General features: G+C 42.1%; 1 protein-coding gene across 1 annotated transcript in view; it reads right to left on the bottom strand.

Annotated features, from left to right (window-relative positions):
* Nucleotides 1–4389: 4389 nt before the first annotated feature.
* Nucleotides 4390–26574, bottom strand: part of STK31 (serine/threonine kinase 31) — a 267629-nt gene continuing 245444 nt past the window's right edge. The window contains exons 21-23 of the mRNA XM_089673219.1: nucleotides 16117–16236; nucleotides 11448–11516; nucleotides 4390–4793 (exon numbers count right to left, since the gene is read on the bottom strand). Of these exons, the coding sequence (XP_089529345.1) occupies nucleotides 4626–4793; nucleotides 11448–11516; nucleotides 16117–16236 (357 nt within the window). The 3' untranslated portion in view covers nucleotides 4390–4625. The remainder of the gene's footprint in view (nucleotides 4794–11447; nucleotides 11517–16116; nucleotides 16237–26574) is intronic.

The following is a 26574-nucleotide window of genomic DNA, read 5'->3' as shown; positions in this document are numbered from 1 at the left end:
CATGTTGTTAAAGCCATGGACTGTAAATCAAGGTGCCATAGAGGGCCTTGAGAGTGCAGACCCCAGTCTGTTGGGAAGAGGCTAGATGTCATCTACAAGAAGTCGGAGTATGTCTGTCTAACAGGTTCTTCTGGGCCAGTTTGGTGCCAGAAGAATAATTGTTTCCCTCTCTTGCTCTATTTTGTGGAGCAGGTGATGTAGAATGCTCAGTGGAGGGAAGCCTGAAATAAAATCAGGAGTTAATTACAGCTTCCAAGGCCAGAACTAGAGGATCTGTGGTTCTGGATACAAACAGGGGTAGCTTGCTGTATCTAGAGCCGAGGCTGTCCACACCTGGAGACCCCCATTTTTGGCATAGCAGATTGAACACATCTGGATGAAGAAACCATTCTCCTTGGTCCAGGCAGTGGCAGCTGGGATAATTCGCTTGGCAATTGGCCATTCCTAGAATGTGGACTGTAGAAATCACTGGACAGTTTCTGTCCATGAGAATCAGGTTTGCTTCCCTCAAGGCAGCCAGGTTCCTTATACCCCCTTGATGGTCGACATATACCATTGCGATTACATCGTCTGACTGCACCCAATTTGGGCGTCCTTCCGGAAGGGGGGTCCAGGGCTGGAGGGACAGCCTGACAGCTATGAGCTCCAAGATGCTGATGGGGATTTTGGCCTTCTCCCTTGACCATGTTCCTTGAACCGTCAAGGATTGGAAGTCTCCTCCCCTGCCTGACAGACTTGTGTCTGTTGTAAGAACCTTTTATTTGTAAAGTTGAAGTGGTAATCCACCAGGACAAGGAATTCCTTTCCTGGGGGGGAAAGAAGCAAGGTGTCAGGGATCAGGTATGACCAGAAATCTGTGTATGACACAGGGAAGTAACAGGAATGATATAATAATATAATTTATTATTAGCTACCCAAATATACAATGCTCAGTAAAGAAACCAACCTTCCATTAATCTTAGTATGTGCAGGAACACAGGCGCAGTCGGGGCTGGAGACGTGGAAAGGTCAGGCCGGCCATATGGTTCTGTTAATGACCATCTGGTGATACCCCTAGCAGTCCTCAGGACAGGATTCCCCAGGGCACAGAGTCTAAGTCCCAGTCTGCTTATTCACCAGGGCCCCTGATGGTGGGGATGGACCAGACAGGAACCAGGTCGCAGCCCCTGAGTACACCTGCTCGTGGTAGAGGGATCCGCCAGAGGTATATGCAGGTAGGAAGCCTGATGTGAAGAGGCAGAAGGTGTGAGCAGGAATGGCTGGATCCGTGCAGGATGGATGGATAGTCTGGGTAGCGTAAGGCGTAGTCAGGCAGGCCAGGTCAGCAACGTGCGGGAAGCGAGGTACCAAAGGAGCAGGCAGAGAATAGTCAGGGTCACAAGCCAAGTTCAGGAACTCACGGGCAGCGCGGTACAGAGGATCAGGCAGAGAATGGTCAGGGTCACAAGCTGGGTTCAGTAACTCACGGGCAGCACGCTACAGAGGATCAGGCAGAAGGATGGTCAGGCAAGCCAGGGGTTAAACAGGAGATGGTCAGCAGGGTCAGGAACAATGCAGAGTCGGCAACAAATCAGATAGGCAGAGGAGCAGGAACACAGGATACAAGGTACAGGGGCTCATGGGAAAAATACACCAAGGCACTGATCACAGGTCTGGTCATTCCTTAAATACACCTCCTGCAATCAGCCCCAGGTGTTGGCTGACTGCAGGAGTGAGCTTCTGCTGCTGAGAGCACCCGCTGGTCAGCCCTGGTACTGCAGCCCACACGGCAGGTGAGTCCCACCACCAGTGCTGAGTCCATTCCTGACACATGGGTAGATGAAAGGAAGAAGCCTGCTCTTTCCATGCTAACAGGTGGTTTACTTTCAGAGCTGTTGAATGGAATTGGGTGAAGGGTACTGTGATGATAATGTGGACTAGGCACCTCAAAAGGCTGTGTGAAAGGACAAGGCAGCCATATTGTTCAGAACTCAGCCATGACAGTTTGTAACAATAGGAGACAACTAACAGCAGTGATCCCCTTTACATCCTCCCAGGAAGGCATCTGATACAATTAAACTTTAGCTGCATTCCAAACACCATTACCAGTACTTTGATAGGATTGGCAGGAAAACTGTAAGAGAACACTGCAGTACGCCAGAGCTCACTTATCTCCATGTCTGCTAACAATAAACATCCCCTAAGGTTATCAGCACTTCCCACTGAGGAAATTAGGATTAGCCATCATAAAGCTTTATTATATAAATCCCGTATGATAATAATAATAATTTTGCCATGCATGGTTTTCAGGGTAATTAAACCCATTAGGAGCACATGGTGGGTAATAAAATGTCTTACCCAGTGGTAATTGATATCGTACAAGCTATTTAGGCCTAAATTGACCTGCAAACTACCCCTCTCCAACTCACAATTTTCAAAATCTACACAATTTCATGAAATCAGACATGACCAAGCTACATTATTATTGATTTTATATTTGAATGTGGAAGAAAATACTGAAAAGATCAAGATCACACGTGTCTAGGCTATCATATACAGATGGCGACATACAAGTCTCCCACCTCCTAGGTGGCAGACCTATCTGAGAGATATCATGTTTAGTATCTCTGGAATGAAAATACCATGATGGACAATAATATACATGTTACCAAAATGCAACCTGTACATATTTAAAGATATTCTCTGTAGAAAACTGTATTGTAGGGAATGGCCACCGCATGGTCATAAACCTGTGATATCACATCAGACACTCCTCAGACCTATAAATTGCTTAGTTAATTTCTGTCAACACCCTCCTCACGGAGAAGAAAAAAGCTGCATTCAGGCTCAGACTGGCCATAGGGTACACCGGTCATTTGCTCCTGTTGGCTCCTGTATTCTCCCCCACAGCCGCCCCCCCCCCCCTCATCTCCTCCAGCGGCCTCCTCCCTCATCTCCTCCAGCGGCCCCCCTCTTCATCTTTTTTTTTTTTTTTTGTATTTCATTGAAAACTACCAACTGACAGCTGCTAAGGCTGTCAGGACTTATAGTCACTCATTCACAGAACTCTGAATGAGCGACGTGATCGTGTGGGTGGCCCCGCACAGCCACGCTGTTTTCAAGTCTGGCAGCTGAGGATACTTCTCCCAGTACTACCTGTCAGAGGGAGGGGAGCAGCAAGCGTGGCTGAAGCTAAGGGAGCATGTTACATGTTCCACCCTAAAAATGGGTGGAATATGTGGCATGTTCCAAAGGTGAACTTCTCCTTTAAATCTGCCAGAGATGTAAGACTTGAATGGAGATTCACCTTCCCGCACAATGACCATAAACATACTTCTAAAGCTATACTGAAAGGGTTTAAAATGTTACTAAACCCAGGACCCTGCATTCACTATATCTGGTCTCCCACAGTACACAGAACATGGAAATGAAATTATTTTAGTAAATATTAATTGCTAAATACCTTTTCTCATCAGCAGTTAAAGCAGTCTTGTGACTTATCAGTGTCCAGCTGAGCACTAGTTAAAGTTTATAGGAGTTTTCATTCTCCCCTTATTGTCCTATGAGGTTGCATGACCCCTGACCCTCTGTCTGGACAGTGCTGATTTGCCCTGTGCTGATCACATGCACTCTCCCAAGGAAATAAAACACTAGCAATACACACCAAACTGAGCATGTGCAGCTTGCCCCCAAGGCTCTGTTCTATCAGCAGATGGACTGGGGACAGTAAAAGGGGAGGATCAGAGAACACAGGATCAAACAGCTTTTTTTACACAATGCGGAGGATTAACCCCTTAGGTTCCACAGTGAGTAAACCAAGCATGCTTTACTGCATATACAGACTGATGTTACTGTTGTGGGTTTAGTAACACTTTAAGGGAAACATTTGCATGTCTTGGAATTGCCTAGTCGAAGGTCAGACCTCAATCCAATTGAGAATCTTTTGCATGACTTGCTGTAAGCCAACACAATCCAGCAGTTTAGCCTTGAAAAATGAGGAAAATCCCAGTGTTGAGATGTGCTAGGCTACAAGAGACAAACAAGGGACTTGCAGTGGTACTCTAACTGCAGAAAATGGTGGCTCTGCAAAGTAATAACTTTTGGATGAGTACTTTATTATTTGTATAAACATTTTGTACCTTCAGAGTTGTGGATGCTGTGTACAGCACATGATACAAAGCCCCAAAAATCCAGGTAGTAATGCAACACAAAAAAGGGAAAATTCCCAGGGGGGTGGGAGTGAACACATTTGCAAAACACTGTACTATTTACTGTGTAAATAATTTTTTTCTGCCTGAATTTCAGCTTTAAAAAGGTGCCATGCATTTCTATTTTCTCAGCGACACTGATCTGCTCCGGTAACAGATTAGTTTTTTTTTTAAAGAGTACAATAAAAACAGCACAAGAAAGTAATGTTGAAACTCTTTATGTCATTACTAATTGGTGAATCAAAATAGTCAGTATGACATAAAACAAAACAGAAAATGATATAATTATTTATAAACCATTCCCAAAATAGTAAGTTATTCAGTAGCTGCCTAAACATGCTTAGGTCTTTCACAATGTGCTGCACAAACAGATAAAAATTTAAATTTTTTTACTTTTCAACAACAAAAAAGGTGATTTTGTCACAATTATTGGATTGATTAAGCAAAGTCGGCTAGTATAATCTCATCAAATGTTTTTTCATTGTCAGAAAAGGCAGTATTTTCTGTTTCAACAATCAGAAAATATTCATGAGTTTGGATTTGTTTGGCCTCCATGCGATCGTCACAACAAAGTAATCTGGATAGAAGATTTTTTGCTTTTACATCCTGAAAGGGGTGGAGGGGAGAGATAAAGAAAGATAAGCAAAAAAAATAAAAAAATGTGTATATATATTTAACACACACACACAGCGGGTAAAATAAGCATTGAACACATCACCATTTTTTTTCTGTAAATATATTTCTAAAGGTGCCATTGACATAAAATTTTCACCATACATCGGTAACAACCCATGCAATCCGTACACACAAAGAAATCGACACAAATATATTCAGAAGTTATGTTACGTGTAAAAACATTTAATGACATTGGTAAAAAGCATTGAACACATAAAGAAAGGGAGGTGCAAAAAGGCATGGAAAGCCAAGACACCAGCTGAAATCTATCAGTAATTAGAAAGCAATCCTGCCCCTTGTCAGTGCAAATTAATATCAGCTGTTTCAGTCTCAACTGATGGCCTATAAAAAGGTGCCCCATTACCAAGGTGTCACACAAAAAAAACTCATGATGGGTAAAAGCAAAGAGCTCCCTCAAGACCTTCGCAAACTTATTGCTGCAAAACATACTGATGGTATTGATCATTGATTTCTGAACTGCTGAATGTTCGTGAGCACTGTTGGGGCAATTATAAGAAAATGGAAAGAACATCATTTCACCATAAACCAGCATTGTCCAAGAGCCAAGGAACATGGAGTAATGCACTTAACCGCCATGGCCTGTATGCACACTCACCACGCAAACTTCCACTGGTAAAGAAAAAGCATGCTGAAGTTCATTTAACCTCCCTAGCAGTCTGATTATGTCAGTATTTCTGTGCTCAAAGTGGTACATTGTTTTCAATGGAAATATGTTTTTTTATTGTAGGCCTGTAATTCTTAGGAATAACTCACCAAAAACTGCTCGAACAAGAGTCTAGTAAATATCCCGGGTATGATAAAATTTGAAACACGAAATCATAAATTATAATATAATAAACATAAATATAATAAATTTAATTCAGTAATGTAATCAAACCGAAAACACTGAAATTTGAAATATAGCGCCAAGTTTGCACATTGCTGAGCTCAGTCGCAGAATAATTTTCAGTGTCTGATGACTAATTTCCCCACGAATCATCACTCAATTCTGCAAGTGGTTCTAATTCACTATATCGCTGTTCTCTAGCTGGTCTAAAATCGCTTTTGACCTAAAGGGATGCTTTTTGGACGCCATGGACGTTTCTCAGTTTCCAGGCAGAAAGAACAGTAAAAATGCAGGCAGGGCACAGGACAAAGCACTAGGGACAACATGTATGTGAGATGGTTTGACACAGTGATGTAATACTATCAGATTTTAGTGTATTGAGTGAATGTCACTTTTAACATTTTTGAATTTCCCGCCGGTTCCCCGCTCGCAAGGAACGGAACCCGGAAGACGGATTCCAGCATCGGCTGGAGATGGCCGGGGACGCTGCAGGGGGGACATCGTGGGAGCGCCGGACAAGGCAAGTGAAGAAAAGATCCCGGAGCAATGCTGCAAGGTATTCCAGAGTGTAGCTCGGGGTTACCGCTTGTGGTGCTGAAACTTTACCCCGAGCTACACTCAGGAATACCGCCAGGGAGGTTAAGAAGCATGCTGCACTATGGTCTTCTTTATGGTTGTTCAGTTCCACCCACAGAGCCAGCCATACTGCTAACAGGTGCATTTGGAGGATACATTGGTTACATAGAAGGGGAGGATTATCCACAGAGGAGAAATCTGTGTGTTACTCCCACTAGAAGGGGAGATGTCTGGTTGACCTGTTTCTTACACAGGTCCATATGAGAAGGTGAGGGTCCACCTATATCTCTATGTTCACTGTGGTGATACACACCATTTGAAGATTTACAGCACTGGGATTGTGGGTTCAGTCACCATTGGGAAAATGCTCTTTTTCATTTTGATATTCTGAAGAGTTCTTTTCCTTTTTCTTCTGTGTGGACTTTTTCATGCTGGAGTTGTCATATATTGTTTTTTTTACATGTTATGTTATTTATATGATTTTTGAGCAGCGCAGCACCTTTGATTAGTATTTTATTTGTGAACACACATCACGTGTTTGCAGCAGCTTGTTATACTTTGTGCTTTATTGTTCACATTTGGCAGCACACAATTCTTATATTTTTCAAATCTCCTAATGGGACACACAAAAAAAGGAATTTTGACTTGTCTGAAGATTCCATATATTGGAATACAATAAAGAACATAGGCAAAGTATTCAAAGACCATGGGTTATAGGTTCATAACTTCAGGTGACTGAACAGTGACAAAGATTTTGAGGACACCCTACCCCACTCCGCAAGTCCTCGGTTTTGAAACAAGCAATGCAAAGAAACACAGAATTAGAAGGGAGGATGTCTTAATTTGCACTCCAAGATATAGAATTAGGAGCAAGTCAAAACCCCTTTTATCTTAATTGTACAGTACAGGACAATTGTAGACCCTGAGAAGTCCCCAAGGAATGAATGAGAAGGATGGGCAGCAAGTTAGGCAAACTGAACTCCACTAACAGGCTCAACAAACCCAACTTCATAGTGCTACTGCAAGAAACTTGCGATCAAACGTAAAAATCTGCCCAATTACTGGAAGTTCACCTGGTAGAACTTTGAAAATTGACAAGGAGCGGAGGACCAGGTGTGATCTTACAAAGCAGCGGCTTGATGTCGAAATGCCCAGGAAGGTCCCACTTGTCTGGCTGAGTAAGCGCACAGAAGTGCAGGAGGAGCTTTTTCTTTCAGAGTGTAAGCACTGGAGATGAGCGGTCTAGTCCATCTAGCAAAGTTTGATTTTGAAGCAGGAGATCCTTGATGGGGTCCTTACAGTAGGACAAACCGGGAGTCCGTTTTTCTGATAGAAGCTGTAGCTTTGAGGTAGATTCTGATGGCCCTGAATATGTCCAGGCAGTGAAGAGCAACTTATTTGGCTGCTTCAGATTAAAAGAACAATCGTAATGGAAGCACAATGGGGCTGATTTACTAAAGTCAAATAGGCTGTACAGGGGCGGACTGACAACTCATGGGGCCCCTGGGCAATAGGGGATCATGGGGCCCCCCGTGTCCTTGCCCAAACTCAAAAAAGCCTATGAAAAAGTTACCAGGGGCATCTCATGGGACCCCCTACTGACCCCGGGCCCTCGGGCAGAGCCCGAGTTTCCAAATGGTCAGTCCGCCCCAGAGGCTGTATAAAAACCAGCATTTTTGCTTGTACATGATTGGATGACAGATATCAGCAGAGTTTTGCCTCATTTCAGAGCTTCCCCTTGGCTATAAACTGACTGAACTTGCAGTGCAGGCTATTTGCCTTTAGCAGATCAACCCCTATGTGTTCACTGAGGCAAAAGACTGATATCATCTTAAGAAGTAAGGAAAAGCTAAAAGAGAGGGCCACTAGCTTAGAGACATGTTTAACAGATTTGAAAGCAAGCAACCTTTCCTTTCAGCGGTCAAGCCTGACTGTAGGAAAGCCAGAATGCAAAGCACAATGTATTCTTTGGGGTTGAAGAGCCTATGTTCACACTGGGTAAAGAAGTATTTCCTAAAACGATTGAATATCTTTCCAGAAGTGGTTTATCTTGCTTTTAGCAAGGTAGGGATGACAGACTCAGACACTGATCTGCCTTTTAAAAGCTGAGCTTCAAGATCCATGCCATTAAAGCTAGGGATTGAGAAGCAGGATGGAATAGAGGGTCTTGAGACAGCAGGTCTGGCCTGCTGGGGTGGTCTCCTTGCAGTATGTCTATGTACTAGGTTCTTTCGGGAGAATCTGGTACAACGAGAAGCACTGGTTTCTTAATCTATTTTGAGGAGACGACGAGACAGATTGCACAAACAAGGAAAGGCAGAGATTGTCTTGAACGGAGTTCAGGAAATTACCAGAGCATCTGATGGCCGTGCTAGGGAATCCTTGATTCTGGCTACCAATAGCGGTAACTTGGTGTTAAATCTGGAAGCCAGGATGTCCACACCCAGAGTCCCCCATCTCAGACATGTCAGGCTGAAGATATCAAGGTGAAGAGCTCTTTTCACCTTGATCCACGCAGTAACTGCTGAGGTAATCAACTTTCTAGCGGCCCACTCCTGGGATGTGGACAGCAGATATCATTGGACAATGTTTTATCCATCCATGAGATGATCTGCCTTGCTTCCTTCAAGGCTGCATGACTCCTGGTACCCCCTTGGTTATGGAAGTAGGCCACAGCTATGGCATAGTCCGATTGCACCCTGATTGGAGTGTCGTTGGAGGAAAGGGGGTCCAATGATGAAAAGTCATCTTTATTGCTCTGAGCTCCAGGAGTTCGACGGGGAGCTTGACTTCCTTTAGTGACCATATTCCTTGGACTGAGAAGGATCAGAATTCTGGCATCTGTCATTATCACTTTCTAGTGATATGGCAGAACAGCCTCCCAGTTGTCAGTGCCGGGTTGGAAATCCACCAAGCTAGGGAGTTTCTGGCTTGGCTGGACAGGAGCATGGGTAGATTGAAAAAAGGAGAATGCCTGTTCCATGTTAACAAACTGTTTTGTTATAGAACTCTGGAATGAAACTCTGCGAATGGGATAGTCTTGAAGAGGCCACCATGAGACCCAAAATTCCCATGGAGAATCTCAACTGGGGAACATCTGACTGCAAGACACGAGCATGTGATCTGAGGGAGAGATTCTCTGGAAGCAAGACATTTGCTTAAAAGAGAAATAGGCGCTTCTTTTTTTCCCCCCAGTTATACTTACCTAGGTGGATGCAGCATTACACGACCGCCGAGTTCTCATAACCACTCTGAGCAGAGAGCAATGGCTGTCAACTGAAAATGGGTCACAGGAGTACAGAACGAACTGCACTCCTGTGATCCACTGGCTGTACTTCTCCTTTAAACTATATCCAAAAAACATGGCAGCACTTTCGTCTAGCGGCACTAGGGTTGTCGGTGTGAATCACAACCATGGCACCACCTACCTGGAGTTTGCATGTTCTCCCGATGCCACACTCCATAGACATGCTGGACGGTTAATTGGATCCTGTATATATTGGCCCTAATATGTGTATTGTATGTATGAATGTGAGTTAGGGACCTTAGACTGTAAGCTCCTTGAGGGCACGGACTGATGTATATGTACAATATATGTGTGTAAAGCACTGCGTAAATTGATGGCGCTATACAATAATCTGTAATAAATAAAATATTCCAGGCAAAGGGAGGGTTGGAGAGCAGATGTTTGGAAGTTTATCACCCAACCGAAAAGCCTGGAGCATCTTGCAGATTTTTACAGACAGCTGGACAGGTGGTGAGTCTTTCAGAAAAGGATCATCTAGAGACAGCCTGTGACCTGGATACCTTGAACTTAGAGAAAAGCCAAAAGAGGTGCAAGTACCTTTGAGAATACTCTTGGAGCAGAGCATAGGCCGACAGACAGTGAGACAAGCTGGAAATTACTGTCTCTGACTGCAAAGCATAGAAACAACTGATGAGGATAAACAGGAATATGAAAATAGGAATCTTGGATGTCTATGGATGCCAAGTATTCCTGTTGTCCCTCAGAGGTAATTATTGACCTTGCAGATTCCATGTGAAATTTTGGAATATGAAGGCATTTTCTTAGGGATTGTAGGCCCAGGAGAAGATGAATACCCCATTGTTGGGTTTTTGTACCATGAACAGGTTTGAATAGAAGCCAACTACATCCTGGTAAAAAAGATAATTCAGGGCATTCTGCAAATCTGACTGTAGTTTGGATGATTTGAGCAGTGAAGGGGTAAACTTTTATACCCTTTTAAAACTGACTGAACCTACAGGTCTGAAACTTCTGTGACCCAGAGAAAGGCAAACTGTACCAGACACAGACCACTCAGCGTGAGGGCACCCATTCACTGGGAAGAAGGTTTGGGGGAAGACTTGGTTGGCTTTGTGCCAAAAAGAAGGGATGAACATGGGATTGAAAGTGGGATCCTGGGTATGGTATTGCGGGAGTAGAGGCTACTAAGTGAGGTTTTGGAATTGTCCTCTGTGGAAGAACAACTTTTGCCTCTGTGACCTCTTAAATGGATTTGTCAAATGGCTCGGCAAATAGATGCATGCCTTCAAAGGGCATACGTGTGAGGTATCTTTTGAAGGCAGGTTCAGCTGACCAGGGTTTGAGCCATACCATTCTGTGTACGTGAATGGGGAAAAAAAAACAACCAATTCCCCATTCCACACAATCGAGGTGGATGAGGGAATCCTTCCCATTGTCCTATTGTATTTTGATAAAATAGGGACTTCTCCTGTCAGAATACACAGATTAGTGCTGCAGCTGCTGACAGAGTGGCTATTTTCCAACCTGTCAATTCAGCAGCAATTGATAGATAAATCCACTTCCGTTGATCCATCTATGGACATAGGCATAAAACATAATACAAACTGCACATCATAAGAAAAGCATTGAAAAAAATCCAAACATAAAAAAAAGAAAAAAAAAAGGAATACAAAGGATAAAACGATTTCCATGATGTGTTTCAGCCCATCATGATCTTAAAATTGTGCTATGATAAAGAAAACTTGTTTCCCCCTGCGCACTGATCATATTAAAGGCTGTGGAGCATGCGGTGGTGTCTTGACAAACTGGGTGAACTGTCGTCTTATATTTTTTTGGATATACATGTATATGTGTCTAAAACAAGTACTTCACAAAAAAAAAAAAAAAAAAAACATACCAAATCAATCCTCTTTAGATCAGGAATTCCATTTGGATTGAATGGAATATCTTTGCTGCCAATACAGAGCTGCAGGTAGAGAGAAAATGTTTAGTATTGTAAACTAAACTACTGCATATCTTGTGAATAGGAGTAAGAAGTATCTGAAATATTTCAACATAAAAGTAGCAGAAAAAGAAAGAAGACTATGGTATCTACTATGACTTATATTTAGAGACACCAAGCTCTACTTTTCTGAAAAAGCCTTCTTCAGAGATGGTTTATATTATTTTTTTCTGAACAAGAACAAAACAAGAAATACTGTATATAGGAGCAATAAGACTACAGATTTAGTAAAGGGTTGAAATACTTGATGGTGATATTAGACAAAACACAACTGCAACTACTGTTAAAGCTAAACACCATCTTTTGTTCAAATTTACATAGTACATATGTTGTGACATCATTAGCCCTCCTTTCTAACTCAGCCAATCAGAGGAAGCTTTGTATTCATTGACAGAATACACCGCTTTCTCTGAATGGCTAAGTGCTGCTTCGGCAGACTCTACTTCAGTCTGAAACAGTAAGGTCCGGAACACAGTGCCGAATGTAGCCTCCGCTACATACAGTTTATACAGCACATGCAGGGGCCTCAGATGTTGGTGAAGGACATAGTTTGGACCAGCTTTTTAACACACACACACACACACACACACACACACACACACACACACACATATATATATATACACACACACACAGCACATACACAGCAGGTACAATAAGTATTGAACATGTCACCATTTTTCACAGTAAATATCTCTCTAAAGGTGCATATATATATATATATATATATATATATATATATATATATATATATATATATATATATATATATATATATATATATATACACACACACATACATACACATACACACACACATATATATATATACATACACAGGTTGGTAACATGTGGTGAAAATGTAATGTCCATAGCACCTTTGGAAATATATTTACTGTGTGTGTGTGTGTGTGTGTGTGTGTGTACGTACACACACACACACATACATACCTAGCGGGTAAAATAAGTATTGAACACATCACCATTTCTCTTAGTAAATATATTTCTAAAGGTACTGTGGACATTAAATTTTCAGCACACGACGGTAACAATCTATGCATACAAAGAAACCAAAACAAACAAGTTCACAAATTACGTTATGTGTAAGAAGATGGAATGACAAAGGGAAAAAGTATTGAACACGCTAATTGAAATGTATTTAGTACTTCATACAAAATCCTTGGATGGTAATGACAGCTTCAAGACGCCTTCTATTTGGAAAGTAGTCGCATGCATTGCTCAGGTGGGATTTTGGCCCCATTTTTCCACACAGCCTTCAAATCTTGAAGGTTCCATGGGCCTCTGCTGTGAACTCTGACCTTTAGTTCTGTCCATAGATTTTTCTATTGGATTCAAGTCAGGTGATTGGCTGGACCATTCTAGCAGCTTTTTTTCTTTCTTTGAAACCAGTTGAGTTTGGCATTGATGATTCCATGAAGTTTGCCAGCATGGTATGCTAAAAAACAGTCCCACGCGATGATGTTCCCACCTCCAAATTTCAGTGTCGGTATGATGTTTTTGGGGTGATGTGCAGTGCCATTTGACCTCCCAACATGGTGTGTGCATTATGGCAGTCAAAGAATTCAATTTTGGTCTCATCTGACCAAACTGTTTTCTCCCAGTATTTCACAGGCTTGTCTAAATGTTGTGTAGCAAACTTTAAAGTGATACTAAACCCAGGACCCTGCATTCACTATACTTGGTCTCCCACAGTAAACAAAACATTGAAATGCAATTATTTTGGTAAATATAAACTGCTAAATCTCTTTTCCCATCAGCAGTTAGAGCAGTCTTGTGTCTTCAGCAGAGCACTTGTTAAAGTTTGTAGGAGAAGTGTTTTCTGCTCTAGGAGAATGTGAAACCTCTGATCCTCTGTTTGGACAATGCTGATTGGCCCTGTGCCGATCACATACACCCTCCCAAGAAAAAAAAAAACCCTCTTTAGCAATACACACCACACTGGGCATGTGCACGTCACCACGGGTTCAGTCTATATCAGGTGGTCATTTCAACAAGAGGAGGGGCAGAGAAGAAAGGATCAAACAGCTTTTTTCCACACTGCAGAGGATTAACCCCTTAGGTTCCACAGGGAGTATAACAAGCATGCTTTATTGCATTTACAGACTGATTTTACGGTTGTGGGTTCCGTAACACTTTAAACAAGCTACATTCTTCTTCTTCAGCAATGGAGTCTTGCATGGTGAGTGTGCATACAGGCCATGGCGGTTGAGTGCACTACTTATTGTTTTCTTTGAAACAAATGTATCTGCTAATTCCAGGTCTTTCTGAAGCTCTCCACAAGTGGTCCTTGGACAACTCTTCTGATAATTCTTTTCACACCTGGTTGTGGCTGGTCTACGGTGAAATTATGTTCTTTCCACTTCCGGATTATGGCCCCAACAGTGCTTACAGGACCATTCAGAAGTTTAGAGATCCTGTAATGCAATGCCACCAGTATGTGTGTGTATTTTACAAAATATTTAAAAAGATCCAGCATTTGATCAGAAAAATAAACACAAATATTAGAATAATTACGCTTTATTGTAACTTTGTTCTAGTTTTATGACCAAATGGTTTTTGAACAATATTTTTTAATAAAATTATACATATGAAAGTTTGTTTCTGTTACCAATGGCATATTTAAAGTCCCAAAAAACCTTACTCTATTCTATTTCTATAGGTCCTCCCCACTACAAGCGGTCTACAGAACACTACAAGGGGGCAGATACAAGACCAGTCACCCTGCACAAGGTGTGAGTGCAGCAGGGACCGGACTTTACTGCAGGAAGCTCCTGCACAGTGGCAAAATATGTAAGTTGTTTATGCTGGAAACTGCAGCATAATAATGTAACAATGCCAGGACTAGCGGCTAAGAACCACTTTTACACAATCCATGTCATTAAATTTGTAGCAAGACGATCCATACCAATATATACAGTCATGGCCAAAAATATTGGCACCCCTGCATTTCTGTCATATAATGCACTACTTCCCCTAGACAACTGTTGAAATTATAAATGTTTAGGCATTCTCATGTTTATTTCTTTTGTTTGTATTAGTATGACACAAAAGAGTGGAGATACAAAAAGCCAAATCTAACACATTCCACGTAAAACCCTCAAAAATGGAATGGAAAAATTTTATTGGCATCCTCAATTTAATATTTGGTAGCACACCCCTTGGAAAAAGTAACTGCAATCAATCATTTCCTGTAACCATTAATGAGTTTCTTACACCTCTCTACTGGAATTTTGGACCGCTCTTTTGAAAACTGTTTCAGGTCTCTCAGATTGAGGGTTCCTTTTCCCAATTGCTGTTTTGAGATCTCTCCACAGGTGCTCTATGGGATTGAGATCTGTACTCATTGTTGGCCAGTTCAGTACTCTCCAGTGCTTTGTCTTAAACCATTTCTAAGTGCTTTTTGATGTGTGCTTTGGGTCATTGTCCTGCTGTAAGAGACCCAACTTTCTGACACTACATTGCACCCCAGAATTCTTTGGTAGTCTTCAGATTTCATAATGCTCTGCACACAGTCAAGACATTAAGTGCCTGAAGCAGCAAAGCAACCCCAAAACATCAGTGAACCTTCAGCAGGGACTGTATTCTTTTCTTTAAAGGCCTCATTGCTTTTTCTGAAAATAGTAGAATGATGGGCTTTACCAAAAAGCTGTAATTTTGTTTAATCTCTGCTCAGCACATTCTCTCAAAAGAAGTTTGGCTTCCTCAGGTAAGTTTTGGCAAACTCCAATCTGGCTATTTTATGTTTTGGTGTCAGCAGTGGGGTCCCACTGGATCTCCTACCATAGTGTCCCTTTTCATTTAGATGGCGACATATAATGCGAGCTGACACAGTTGTACCCTGTGCCTGAAGGTCAGCTAAAATTTGTCTGGAAGTTGATCGAGATTCTTTAGCCACAATTCAAACAATCCTTCATTGCAATCTTTGATCAATTTTTCTCTTTTGTCCACGTCCAGGGAGATTAGCTACAGTGCCATGGGCTGTAAATTTCTTGACAATGTTGCGCATAGTGGACACAGGAACATTAAGATCTCTGAAGATAGACTTGTAACCTTGAGATTGTGCATGCTTTTCCATAATTATTTGTTCTCCTCTTTTCCATGCTTTGCCATGTGGCACACAGAGACACACAACAGAAAGGCTGAGTCAATTTTTCACCATTTTAACTGGTTGCCGGTGTGATTTTTATATTGTCAGAACCTGTTAATTGATAAAGGTGAGTTTATTTCCAATAGGTGCCAATAATTTTGTCCAGTCCATTTGTGGGGTTTTGCGTGGAAAGTGTAAGATTTGTCTTTTTGTTTCTCCACTTTTTGTGTCATACCAATACAAACAAAACAGATAAACATGAGAATGCCTAAACATTTGGAATTTCAACAATTTTCTGGGTGAAGTGGTGCATTATCTGACAGAAATGCAGGGGTGCCAATATTTTTTGCCATGACTGTTTGTGATTAGCTATACCAACCAGATAACCCAAGACATTTTAAATACAGCACATATTCTAAATACAAAAGATTATGATCATGAGGGAAACAGACATACCCATAGCAAGATCATTCCATAGGTATACACATCTGTGGCAGCAGAAGCAGGGTGCCCTGCCTTTAATTCAGGAGCTGTCCACATAGGGAAACAAACCGAGGCGGTAGAACTCCTCTGTTCCTTCAAAAGCAAAAAATAAAGTTAAATGTTTGTGAAAAATCAATACACACAATACAAACACACTTGTCATACCTACATCCAGGTTTATAAAGGGAAGTAAAGGATGAATGAATTGTTGCTTCAAGCAACACTGGCTGACGATTTTACAGATCTACAAAAGGAGTCACACACACTGGACATTTTTCTAGAAGACCTTTAACCACTTATGCTCCGGAAGGTTTTACCCCCTTAACAACCAGGCCATTTTTTACTATTTGGCACTACACTACTTTAAGTGACGCAATTGAAATTTATAAACTTTTTTTTTTTTACACAAATAGAGATTTCTTTTGGTGGTATTTGATCACCACTTGGTAATTTATTATGTAAAAGAAAAAAAGACAGAACATTTTGAGAAAAAAAAAAAAACCCCAACATTTTCTGTTATAATACATATTCAATTTAAAAAAAATCTAATTTCTTCACAAATTTAAGCCAAAATGTATTCTGGTACATCTTTGATAAAAAAAAAAAATACCAAAAAGTGTATATCAATGAGTTTCTGTGAAAGTTATAGCATCTACAAACTATGTTAAATACAGTATATTTGAGAATTGATCATTCCTGATGTACTGATGGTCCATCTCATTTCTTGAGGCCCTAAAATGCCACAAATGGGTTACATTCATGACAGCTGTGATTTTACGATTGTGATCTGTGATTGGCCCACAGCTATCACATGATTCATGGTGCTGTGATTGGCCCATGTACCATTGATAGCTGTGTGCCAATCACAGCCCATTATAGGAAACACCTGTTATAAATTTAATTAATTCGTAACAGCTTTGCTGACATTGCGATCAAAGTGGCCGGATACCAGCAACCGCAATGTGCTGTGGTACTGTGGACACAGCAGTCGCAGAAGCAGGGCACTGTGCGCCCCAAGGGGCGCGCACGTGCGCACATGTTAAGCAACATACGGGTACATCACTTAGCCTATAGCTGACACTTGCCTGCAGTACATGTGCTGCGGGTGGTCGACAACTGGCTAAAAAAAGGTGCAACAATCATCCTCAAAACCTAGTATAGAAAAAGGTTATCAACAGGGCTTGACAAATATGCTTTGAATCTAGGAGCCAGCTATAAAAAAATAGGAACCAGTTTTTTTTTTTAACTAACAAAGCTTTACTTAGCATTACGAAGGAGGTCTGGTGCTAGATTTATTGCTCTCATTCCTGCGTGCATGGTGATGTGTGTATCGCAATCGACGCTTTCAGGTGTAGGAACCCCAACACGTGCATTAACGTTTGTACATGCGTATAAGAGGGGGCTCAAATTTTTATTTGGGGGGGGGGGGTGATTTTATGTGCTTGGATGTAACTTTAAAGTGTTACTAATCCCAGGACCCTGCATTCGCTCTGTTCTCCCACAGTAGACAGAACTGCTAAGTAACTTTTCTCATCAGCAGTGAGAGCGGTCTTATGACTTCTATCAGTGTCCAGCAGAGCACTGGTTAAAGCTTGTAGGTGGAGTTTTCATTCTCCCCCGATTGTCTTGTGAGGCTGCATAACACTGTCTGGACAGTGCTGATTGGCCCTCTGCTGATAACATGCGCTCTCCCAAGAAAAAGAAAACTCTCTAGCAATACACACTAAGCTGAGAATTTGCAGCTTGCCCCCAAGGCTCTGTTCTATCAGCAGGTGGATTGGGGACAGTAAAGAAGGGGAGGGTCAGAGAAGACAGGATTAAACAGACTTTTTACACAATGAGGATTAACCCCTTAGGTTCCACAGTGAGTAGAACAAGCATGCTTTACTGCATATACAGACAGATTTTGCGGTTGTCGGTTTAGTAACACCTAATGTTTTTACTATTAAAAATATATTTTTTTCCCCATCACATAATGATTATTTAGGTGACAGGTTCTCTTTAAATGAGACAAAAGACAGTGGATGTCTCCCCTGAATGTAATGCAGTGCACATAGCACTGCATTACATTCTTTCCTGGCCTTGATGGCTGGGGAAACTGTCAACAGGGACAGCAACAGCGGCCTGTGATTTGTTGAGCCCTGGATTACAAGGAACACCAACTACCTTTTGCAAACTTTTTACTGAATTGCATTAGCAGTTCAATTAATGATTCTGCTTGTTCCTGGTTTTGCTTATTGAAGTACAGCTGCACCCCTCCAAAACTCATCTACACTGGAACCCCGAAACCTAGCTGTCTATTTACCTTAGCAGTAGAGCAGCAGAGATGCTCTTCTAAGCGCCCCCAGTCTTTATGTAAAGCACCATAAAAGTCTATGAAAATGCTGTGTAAACAGTCGGCCCTCTATAAATCCTGTATAATAATATGGGAACACTGTACAGGCACGACTAACGCCAGAGGATTTCTGCTTCCTAAAGAACATTAAAAGTTAAAAATACCAAGTGAACCCGATGTTTCAGTGAACCTTATTGTAAACCAGTGTAAGCAGATATCACACCAATCCTCTGTTTTAAAGCATTTGCACCCACACAGGGGCTTAATGCTGCAATATGGTTGGAATAGGATTCATCCATTGTAATGAAAGGGGCTGTGGTGTGCATGTGAAAGGGAGTTGGCAGGGACTTTTTTGGAAGAAAGGCTGTGCCAGGCAGGGCTGCACAGTGAAGATCGCTGGAATGGGTAGGAAAGTTGGCTGGAGTGTGGAGATTTAAAGGGTAAGTTGACTAAAAATGTAAATTAAAGGAAGGCAGGGGGCGCCACTAAGTGCAGTATTTAAAAAACACACTTTAATATTACATAACTATTGCACTCACATATTAGCAATGGCTATGTCACTTGTAACATTGACAGCTTTAGTATCAGGAACGTCTCCAATTGGACTCAGCAGCGGCCCACTGGACCTGGACCGGGCTGCAGGCAGGGCTTCTGCACTTGCACTTCCAGGTTCGCTGTGGAACCAGAAGTGGCATCAGAAACCACAGTGGACCTGTCAGGGACCACGGCTCCAGTGTCCGCGATCGCGGCTCTGTCCCTCGCGCATGCGCAGTGGCGGCGGATCGCGCCGGGACACGGGCACTAGGTCCCGGCGAGCCGCGGCTGACAGGACGCCGCGCATGCGCAGTAGGAGCCGCGGGCGCGCCTCAGGCGTCCAATGACAGCCGGGGGCGCGTCCTAGCCGGCCAATGACAGTGCAGGGCGCACTATTTAAAGATGCCCTGCACTGTCACAGATTGCCGCAAGGTCTTCTGTGATCCTGAGTTCCTGCACCTATCCTGTGACCCTGATTGACCCTGACTATTCTGCCTGCTCCTGCGTTTGACCCGGATTGTCCTGACTACTCTGCCTGCTCCTGCGTTTGACCCGGATTGTCCTGACTATTCTGCCTGCTCCTGCGTTTGACCCGGATTGTCCTGACTACTCTGCCTGCTCCTGCGTTTGACCCGGATTGTCCTGACTATTCTGCCTGCTCCTGCGTTTGACCCGGATTGCCCTGACCATTCTACGGATTGACTTCCCTGCTGACCCTGCGTGTGACCCGACTACTCTCGCCTACCGATTCTGTACCCCGCTTACCCTCACGGGCCCACAATCCGTTACTACCCTGCTGGGGCCGCCATCCTCTTCATATCTGGCTCTCCCGGTACCTGTCCCCAAGGGTCTCCTCAGCCACTGGCGGGCCTGCTCGGAGGTTGTGACCTGGCCTGGGACTGTTTCAAGTCCATCCCCACCATCAGGGGCTCTGGTGAAAGCACAGCCCGGGCTTAGACCCCACGCTCTGAGTAGGTCTGTCAGTTGGCAGCCTGAGGCACCACCTGGCGGATCATAACAGGACCGCAAGACTGGATGTGGTGTCAGACAGTCTGTAGCCTTGGTAACGCGTTTCGGAGCGCTAATCATCTGGTTCAACAAATGAGCTGATTGGCGTTTCGAAACACAGAGGTTCCCTGCCAGTGCTCTTCCTTTTCTTGGTGTGCCACCAAAGGAAGTCACACTGCCTGTGTATAAGGACTCAAACGGTGCGGTGCAGCCCCTCCCCCTGCTCCTTTGTCACAGGCTTTGACTGACAACAGGAGCCAATGGCTCCCACTGTTCTCAGCCAAGCCTGTGAAAGCGGGGAGAAGGGAGAGAGCTGCTAAAGCTGGGCATAGCACTAATCAAGTGAGGGTTCAGGTAAGTATAAGGCGGCATACTGCTACCTAAATATTCCTTACCTTAATGCAATGAATCCATTGAAGTAAACATTGTTTAGGCTTTAGAAGCACTTTCAGTTAGGGTATTATAAATAACTGATCTGCATCTTCAGTTCTCAGAACAGTTTCTACAGATACACACCTCAAAATGAAATCCATACTTACCTTTCTTCAAAAGACTGATGTCCCTTGCCAGCATCATCTTCTACCCAGCTTCTTCTGGCCAGGCTGCAGCAGATCTCGTGGGCCAGCATGGGATGACGTCACTCATGTGCAGGAGTGCAGTCCTCCCGACACACAGACGCTGTGCCAGAATGTAAACGGAGCTGTGCTTGCGCAGCTCATCTACATTCCAAACAAGAATGTGAGTAAGCAGTAGGTTTCTTTTATTGCAGAAGAGGCACTGCTTGTCTCTTCTACAATGAAAAGCTTGCTTGCTTGCAGTTGTTAAAAATACAAGAACGGACTTCGTTTACTGAACTTCCTAAATGTGATTAGTGAACATTTTCCTTATACCTCCCAGTGAGGCACAGATCTATGTATTCAGTGTAATTCATTTCAGCACGTTCACTTTTGGTAAACATAATGCACTGTAATGATCTAGAACCAGATACAGACAGATACAGCTGCTTGCTTCAAGTTTGTCGGTGCTTAGTTAACTTGTCTAAAGAAAATTTTAAATATGCATTTGTATATGCAAGATTAACACTATAAAACGGAGAGATGACTCATACCACAAATCTGTCAGCAGAAAAAGAGTATTACCAGTGCTGGTGGGTAAAAAAGTATGTGTGTGTGTATATGTGTGTATATATATATATATATATATATACATATATACACACACATACACACACACTGGATTCAGGTGTTCCAATCACCTCCATGGCCACAGGTGTATAACATCAAGCACCTAGGCATGAAGACTGCTTCTACAAACATTTGTGAAGGAGTGGGTCACTCTCAGGAACTCAGTAAATTCAAGCGTGGTACCGGAACCCATGCAATCCATACATACAAAGAAAACAAAACAACCAAGTTCAGAAATTAAGTTATGTGTAATAAAATGGAATGACATGGAAAAAAAAAGTATCGAACACGCTTACTGAAATGTATTTAATACTTTGTACAAAATCCTTGGTTGGTAATGACAGCTTCAAGACGCCTCCTGTACAGAGTCTTCCACAGTCTTCAAATCATCTTGAAGATTCCGTGGGCCTCTATGAATTCTGATCTTTAGTCATTTCCATAGATTTTCTATTGGATTCAAGTCAGATGACTGGCTGGGCCATTCTAGCAGCTTTATTTTCTTTCTTTAAAACCAATTGAAAGTTTCCTTGGCTTTGTGTTTGATGTTCCCACCTCCAAACTTCACGGTTGGTATGGTGTTTTGGGGTGATGTGCAGTACCATTTGACCACCAAACATGGTGTGTATTATAGCATCCAAAGAGTTCAAATTTGGTCTCAGCTGACCAGACTATGTTCTTCCAGTATTTCACAGGCTTGTCTGAATGTTGTGCAACAAACTTTAAACAAGCTTTTTCTTCAGCAATGGAGTCTTGCGTGTTGAGCGTGCATATAGGCCATGGCGGTTGAGTGCATTACTTATTGTTTTCTTTGAAACAATTGTATCTGTTATTTCCAGGTCTTTCTGAAACTCTCAAGAGGTCCTTGGCTCTTGGGACAACTCTTTTCACTCCTCTGTCAGAAATCTTTTGAGGAGCACCTGGTCGTGGCCAGTTTATGGTGAAATGATGTTCTTTCCACTTCCAGATTATGGCCCCAACAGTGCTCACTGGAACATTCAGAAGTTTAGAAATCCTTCAGTAACATTCAGTATCTTTCGCAACAATAAGGTTGCGAAGGTCTTGAGAGAGCTCTTTGCTTTTACCCATCATGAAATGTTTTTGTGAGACACCTTGGTAATGGGACACCTTTTTATATTAATTTGCACTGACAAGGGGCAGGATTGTTTTCTAATTACTGATAGATTTCAGCTGGTGTCTTGGATTTCCATGCCTTTTTGCACCTCCCTTTCTTCATGTGTTCAATACTTTTTCCTCTATGTCAGTCCATTTTATTATATATAACTACTTGCCCTCCTGAGGATTTGCCCCCCTTCCTGAACAGGCCATTTTTTGCGTTACGGCACTGTTACTTTAACTGACAATTGCTTGGTCATGCAATGCTGGACCCAAATTAAATTTACGTCCTTTTCCCCTCCCCCCACAAATAAATGATTATTTTGATGGTATTTGATCGCCTCTGCATTTTATATTTTTTTCCCTATAAACAAAAAAAAACCTCAAATTTTGAGAAAACTTTATTTTTGACTTTTTGCTATTAAACATGTCCAGTAAAAAATTTTAAAAATCAAATTTTGTCATAAATGTAGGCCAAAATGTATTCTGCTACATGTCTTTGCTAATAAAATCCCAATATGTGTAAATTAATTGGTTTACGTGAAAGTTATAGCGTAAAATGGCGGTGTATATACTGGAATTTTAATTATTTTTTTTTTAAACTAGCAATGGTGCCGATCAGTGACTTATAGCGGGACTGTGGCAGACATTCTGACACTGGGGGGAACTGACTTGGTGTCACTGACACTGATACAGTGATCAGTGCTAATAAAAAGAACTGATACTGTACTAACGGCACTGGGTAGGAAGGGGTTAACATGTGGGGTGATCAAAGGGTTAACTGTGCGCTGTTTCACTGTGTGCGTGCTCTCCACTGTAAGCACGTTGCTTTGTATGACTCTGCTATGCATTAAACCTAAATTTTTTTTTTAAAGCCATCAGTTGTCCAAGAAGTTGTGACAAGGTTACAGAAAGGTCAGGTAGGCCACTTGGGTACCTGAAATAGAGATAGAATTGGATGCAGAGACCAGTTATGTAATATGGTCCTGCTTCGATGCAATAAAGCAGTTTGAGTGTTCTGCAGACCTTTATCAGAGCAAATGTTTGCCTGAGCTTTTGCTGTGGTCTTACTTTATTCATACACCACAGGTCTTCATGTTGCTGTAAAGCGCTGAGCAAACTGTTGGCACTATATAAATCCTGTATAATAATAATAATCATATACAGGTGTACCTCGGTTTACGGATTTAATGCGTTCTCCGGGACGTTTCGTATTGCAAAAAATTTGTAAACCGAAAAGCAGTTTCCCATAGGAATGCATTGAAAACCAATTAATCAGTTCCGGAGGTCAGAAAAAAGTAACAAAAAAAAAAAGTTGCTGTCACTATAGGTCATTGCCGGTTTTTAAATGTAATTACCGGGTTTTTTTTTTTCTTCACTATAGCTCAGATAATCAGCTGTCACTTTCCCCCCAGATAAAAGAAAGAAAGTTTCCTTTTAGTTTATTTCTCTGGGTTAAAAGAAACAAGGTTTCCTTTTAGTTTGTTTCCAAAGAACCAAAAAGTATCCTTTAGCTACGGGGAAAGTGACAGCTAATTCTGTACGCTATAGTGAAGAAAAAAAAAAAAGCCAGCAATTGCATTTAAAAATCGGCACCGACATACACTTCGTATTGTGAAAATTCGTAAACCGAGGCATTATTTTCAATGGATTTTCATTCGTAAACCGAAAATTACGTTAACCGAGGCGTTCGTAAATCTTGGAACACCTGTACATTTAAATTAGATTTTGATAAACTCAAGCATACAAAAAGTGAAGCACTTCTTAAGATATTTAGGATTTGAACAAAAAGATGGCAACAATATCCTGATTCAGGTGGAATGAAGAAACTACCTTAGATATACAAGGACAGAGGCCTCAGCACCACCATGTGAAATATGGAGGGTCGGAAATCAAAGAATCAGAAACACACCTATCCCTTAAAACTTGGGCTTCTACAGCCATGCAGTCAAATTCAGCGACCATAAACAGGATCATCAGACACTGAAATAATCAGGAAGATCAGACACTGCAATAGCAAATCTGGAGAATTTTAATGAGCCCAAGGCTTATCTGCGAACAGACTTATAATGTTGGCATACAGCGTTCTTTTTGGCCAAGTTGAACTCTGCAAACACCTCTGGTGGGAGAGTCCATTTGCCTATATTCAGCTGCCGATGGCTGAGAAAAGTGGCTTGACAACTGTCCACATCTGGAACTTGCACAGTGGAGAGGGTTGGAAAATGAAGTTCTATCCAAGACAAAATCAGGTCCACATCTTCCTGAGCACGACCATGTTCACTGAAATTAGAGGTTCTCCAGAACACACATCGTCAAGACCTTCAAAATTCTTTGTAAGGATTTCCCTGTATCCAGCATCTGCATGGATATCCACCATTCCAGAGTCAACCTAGACTTGGGAGCAGGGTGGATAAAAATCGATTTAAAAAAAAAAAAAATCTGATTTTTAATTTTATTTAAATCAATTTTTTTTAAATCAAATTTATTTTAATAAAATGCTTTTGGAGTAAAAAATCTATATAAAGATAGTTTTCTATTTAAGCTACGTTAATAGTTTATTCAGCATGAAATGGAGCTTAGTTTTATAGCATGAGGCTGTATATTCTGCAATATTTACATTTTTGGTAAACTCATTGAATGAATCCAAGCTCTGCAAGCTAAGATAACAAGCCCTGCATTGATGCATCCACACAATTTCACAGTAACCATGAGAAAAAAACATGAAATAAAAGAATTTGAGTAGTTCAACTATGTGTGATTAACCTATTAACCTAAAATCGGTTCTGATATCGCTGATTTACTAACCTGACAGTATATTATTCTAAAAAGTAAACCTTCATTTGGTTTGCAAATGTTAAATATTATAACTACCAGCAAGAACCGGAGTCCTTATATTTAAAGAGCACCTGTCATTTTAGATCCATCATGGCAGCATCTGTTAGTGGACATTCACTCACCTGCTGCCATCACATCCCGCACCTTGTTGTGTCACTGCCGCATCACCAGACGTCCCATTAAAGTGAATAAGACTGTCAGTGAGTCAACAGTGGGTCAGAGGAGGAGCTGCTGCGGGTCAGAGATGACAGTTGCTCTTAAAAAATTAGGATTTAAATCAAATCCACCTTGCTTGGGAGTCAGATGCTTTGGGAAATCCAAGGACTCAATGTTTGTCCCACACCAACGGGATACTGAGCTGCAGAGTCCTGGAGTGGAACTGGACATAAGGGACTGCATCAAAGGCTATCTTTCCCAGGACCTGAATGCAGGAACGTTCCAACACCTGCAGGGATTCCAACAGGACTCAAAGAGAAAGCTGCGTGAGTGGTACCTTCACCTAAGCTTTATCGAGGACTAAGCCCAAGTACTCCAGGAGTTAAGTTGAATCCAAAGCCACCTTCTGAAAGGTTCAGCATCCTGCCGGACGTCTCCAAGACTTGCACAATCTTCTGGATATCATTTTATGAGCACACTGCTCCTTTAGAAGCAGGTTATCTGTGCACCCCACAAAGATAAGCCATGTCCTCCACAATGCAGGAATCAGTGCCCTCACCTTGGTAAACACCCTGGGGATTGTGGGTGGGCTGAAGGATAATGCCAGAAGTTAATAGTGGGGATCCTTGACTGTGAAATGCAGAAACTGTTGCTGAGGTTAGAAAATAGAGATGTTCAGATAGGCATCCTTGATCACCACTGGTGCAAGGAGGCCCGTTAAAAAAGCAAAGCAATCATTGACAGGGTGAACTCCATCCTGAATTTTTATATTTTCAGGAACTTGAGTCCCCTGAGGTCCAGAATATGTTGCATATCTCCGTTTGCTTGGAATCCATGAACATGTTGACATACTGGAATAAAAGCCATGGTATCTCTTTGCCAACACAGGTTCAATGATCCCCTGGGACAGCACTTTCCTGGGTTTTTTTTTTGGTGGATCTGAAGATACCCTTAAGCACGTAAAGCACAGAGGGGGGAATGTAGTGCAACTTTGGCCTGAAGCCTCTGGATACTACACTGCAGACCCTTTTGTCTGTAACCTCCAGTCTAGGAGGCCGCAAAGATAAATAAATGACCCTGCCCACCCCCTTCGCTGTAAAGATTTGCCTCTGGAACCTAAGGGCTTAGAGGTCCAGATTAAGTACAAACTGGGTTGTAGGCTTTTCTTAGAGCCTGAGGCTGGTTGCTTACAAACTGAACTCTTATTGGATTCCGAAGACCTCACTGATTTCAGACCATTCACCTTCATCTTTAGGGGTAAGAGCT

The sequence above is a fragment of the Staurois parvus genome, unplaced genomic scaffold, assembly GCF_062004578.1.
Source record: "Staurois parvus isolate SC_StPar_1 unplaced genomic scaffold, SC_StPar_1.0 ptg000136l, whole genome shotgun sequence".
Taxonomy (NCBI): Eukaryota; Metazoa; Chordata; class Amphibia; order Anura; family Ranidae; genus Staurois; species Staurois parvus.
Note: the sequence above shows the minus strand (reverse complement) of the source record. Positions and strands in the feature narration are given on the sequence as shown.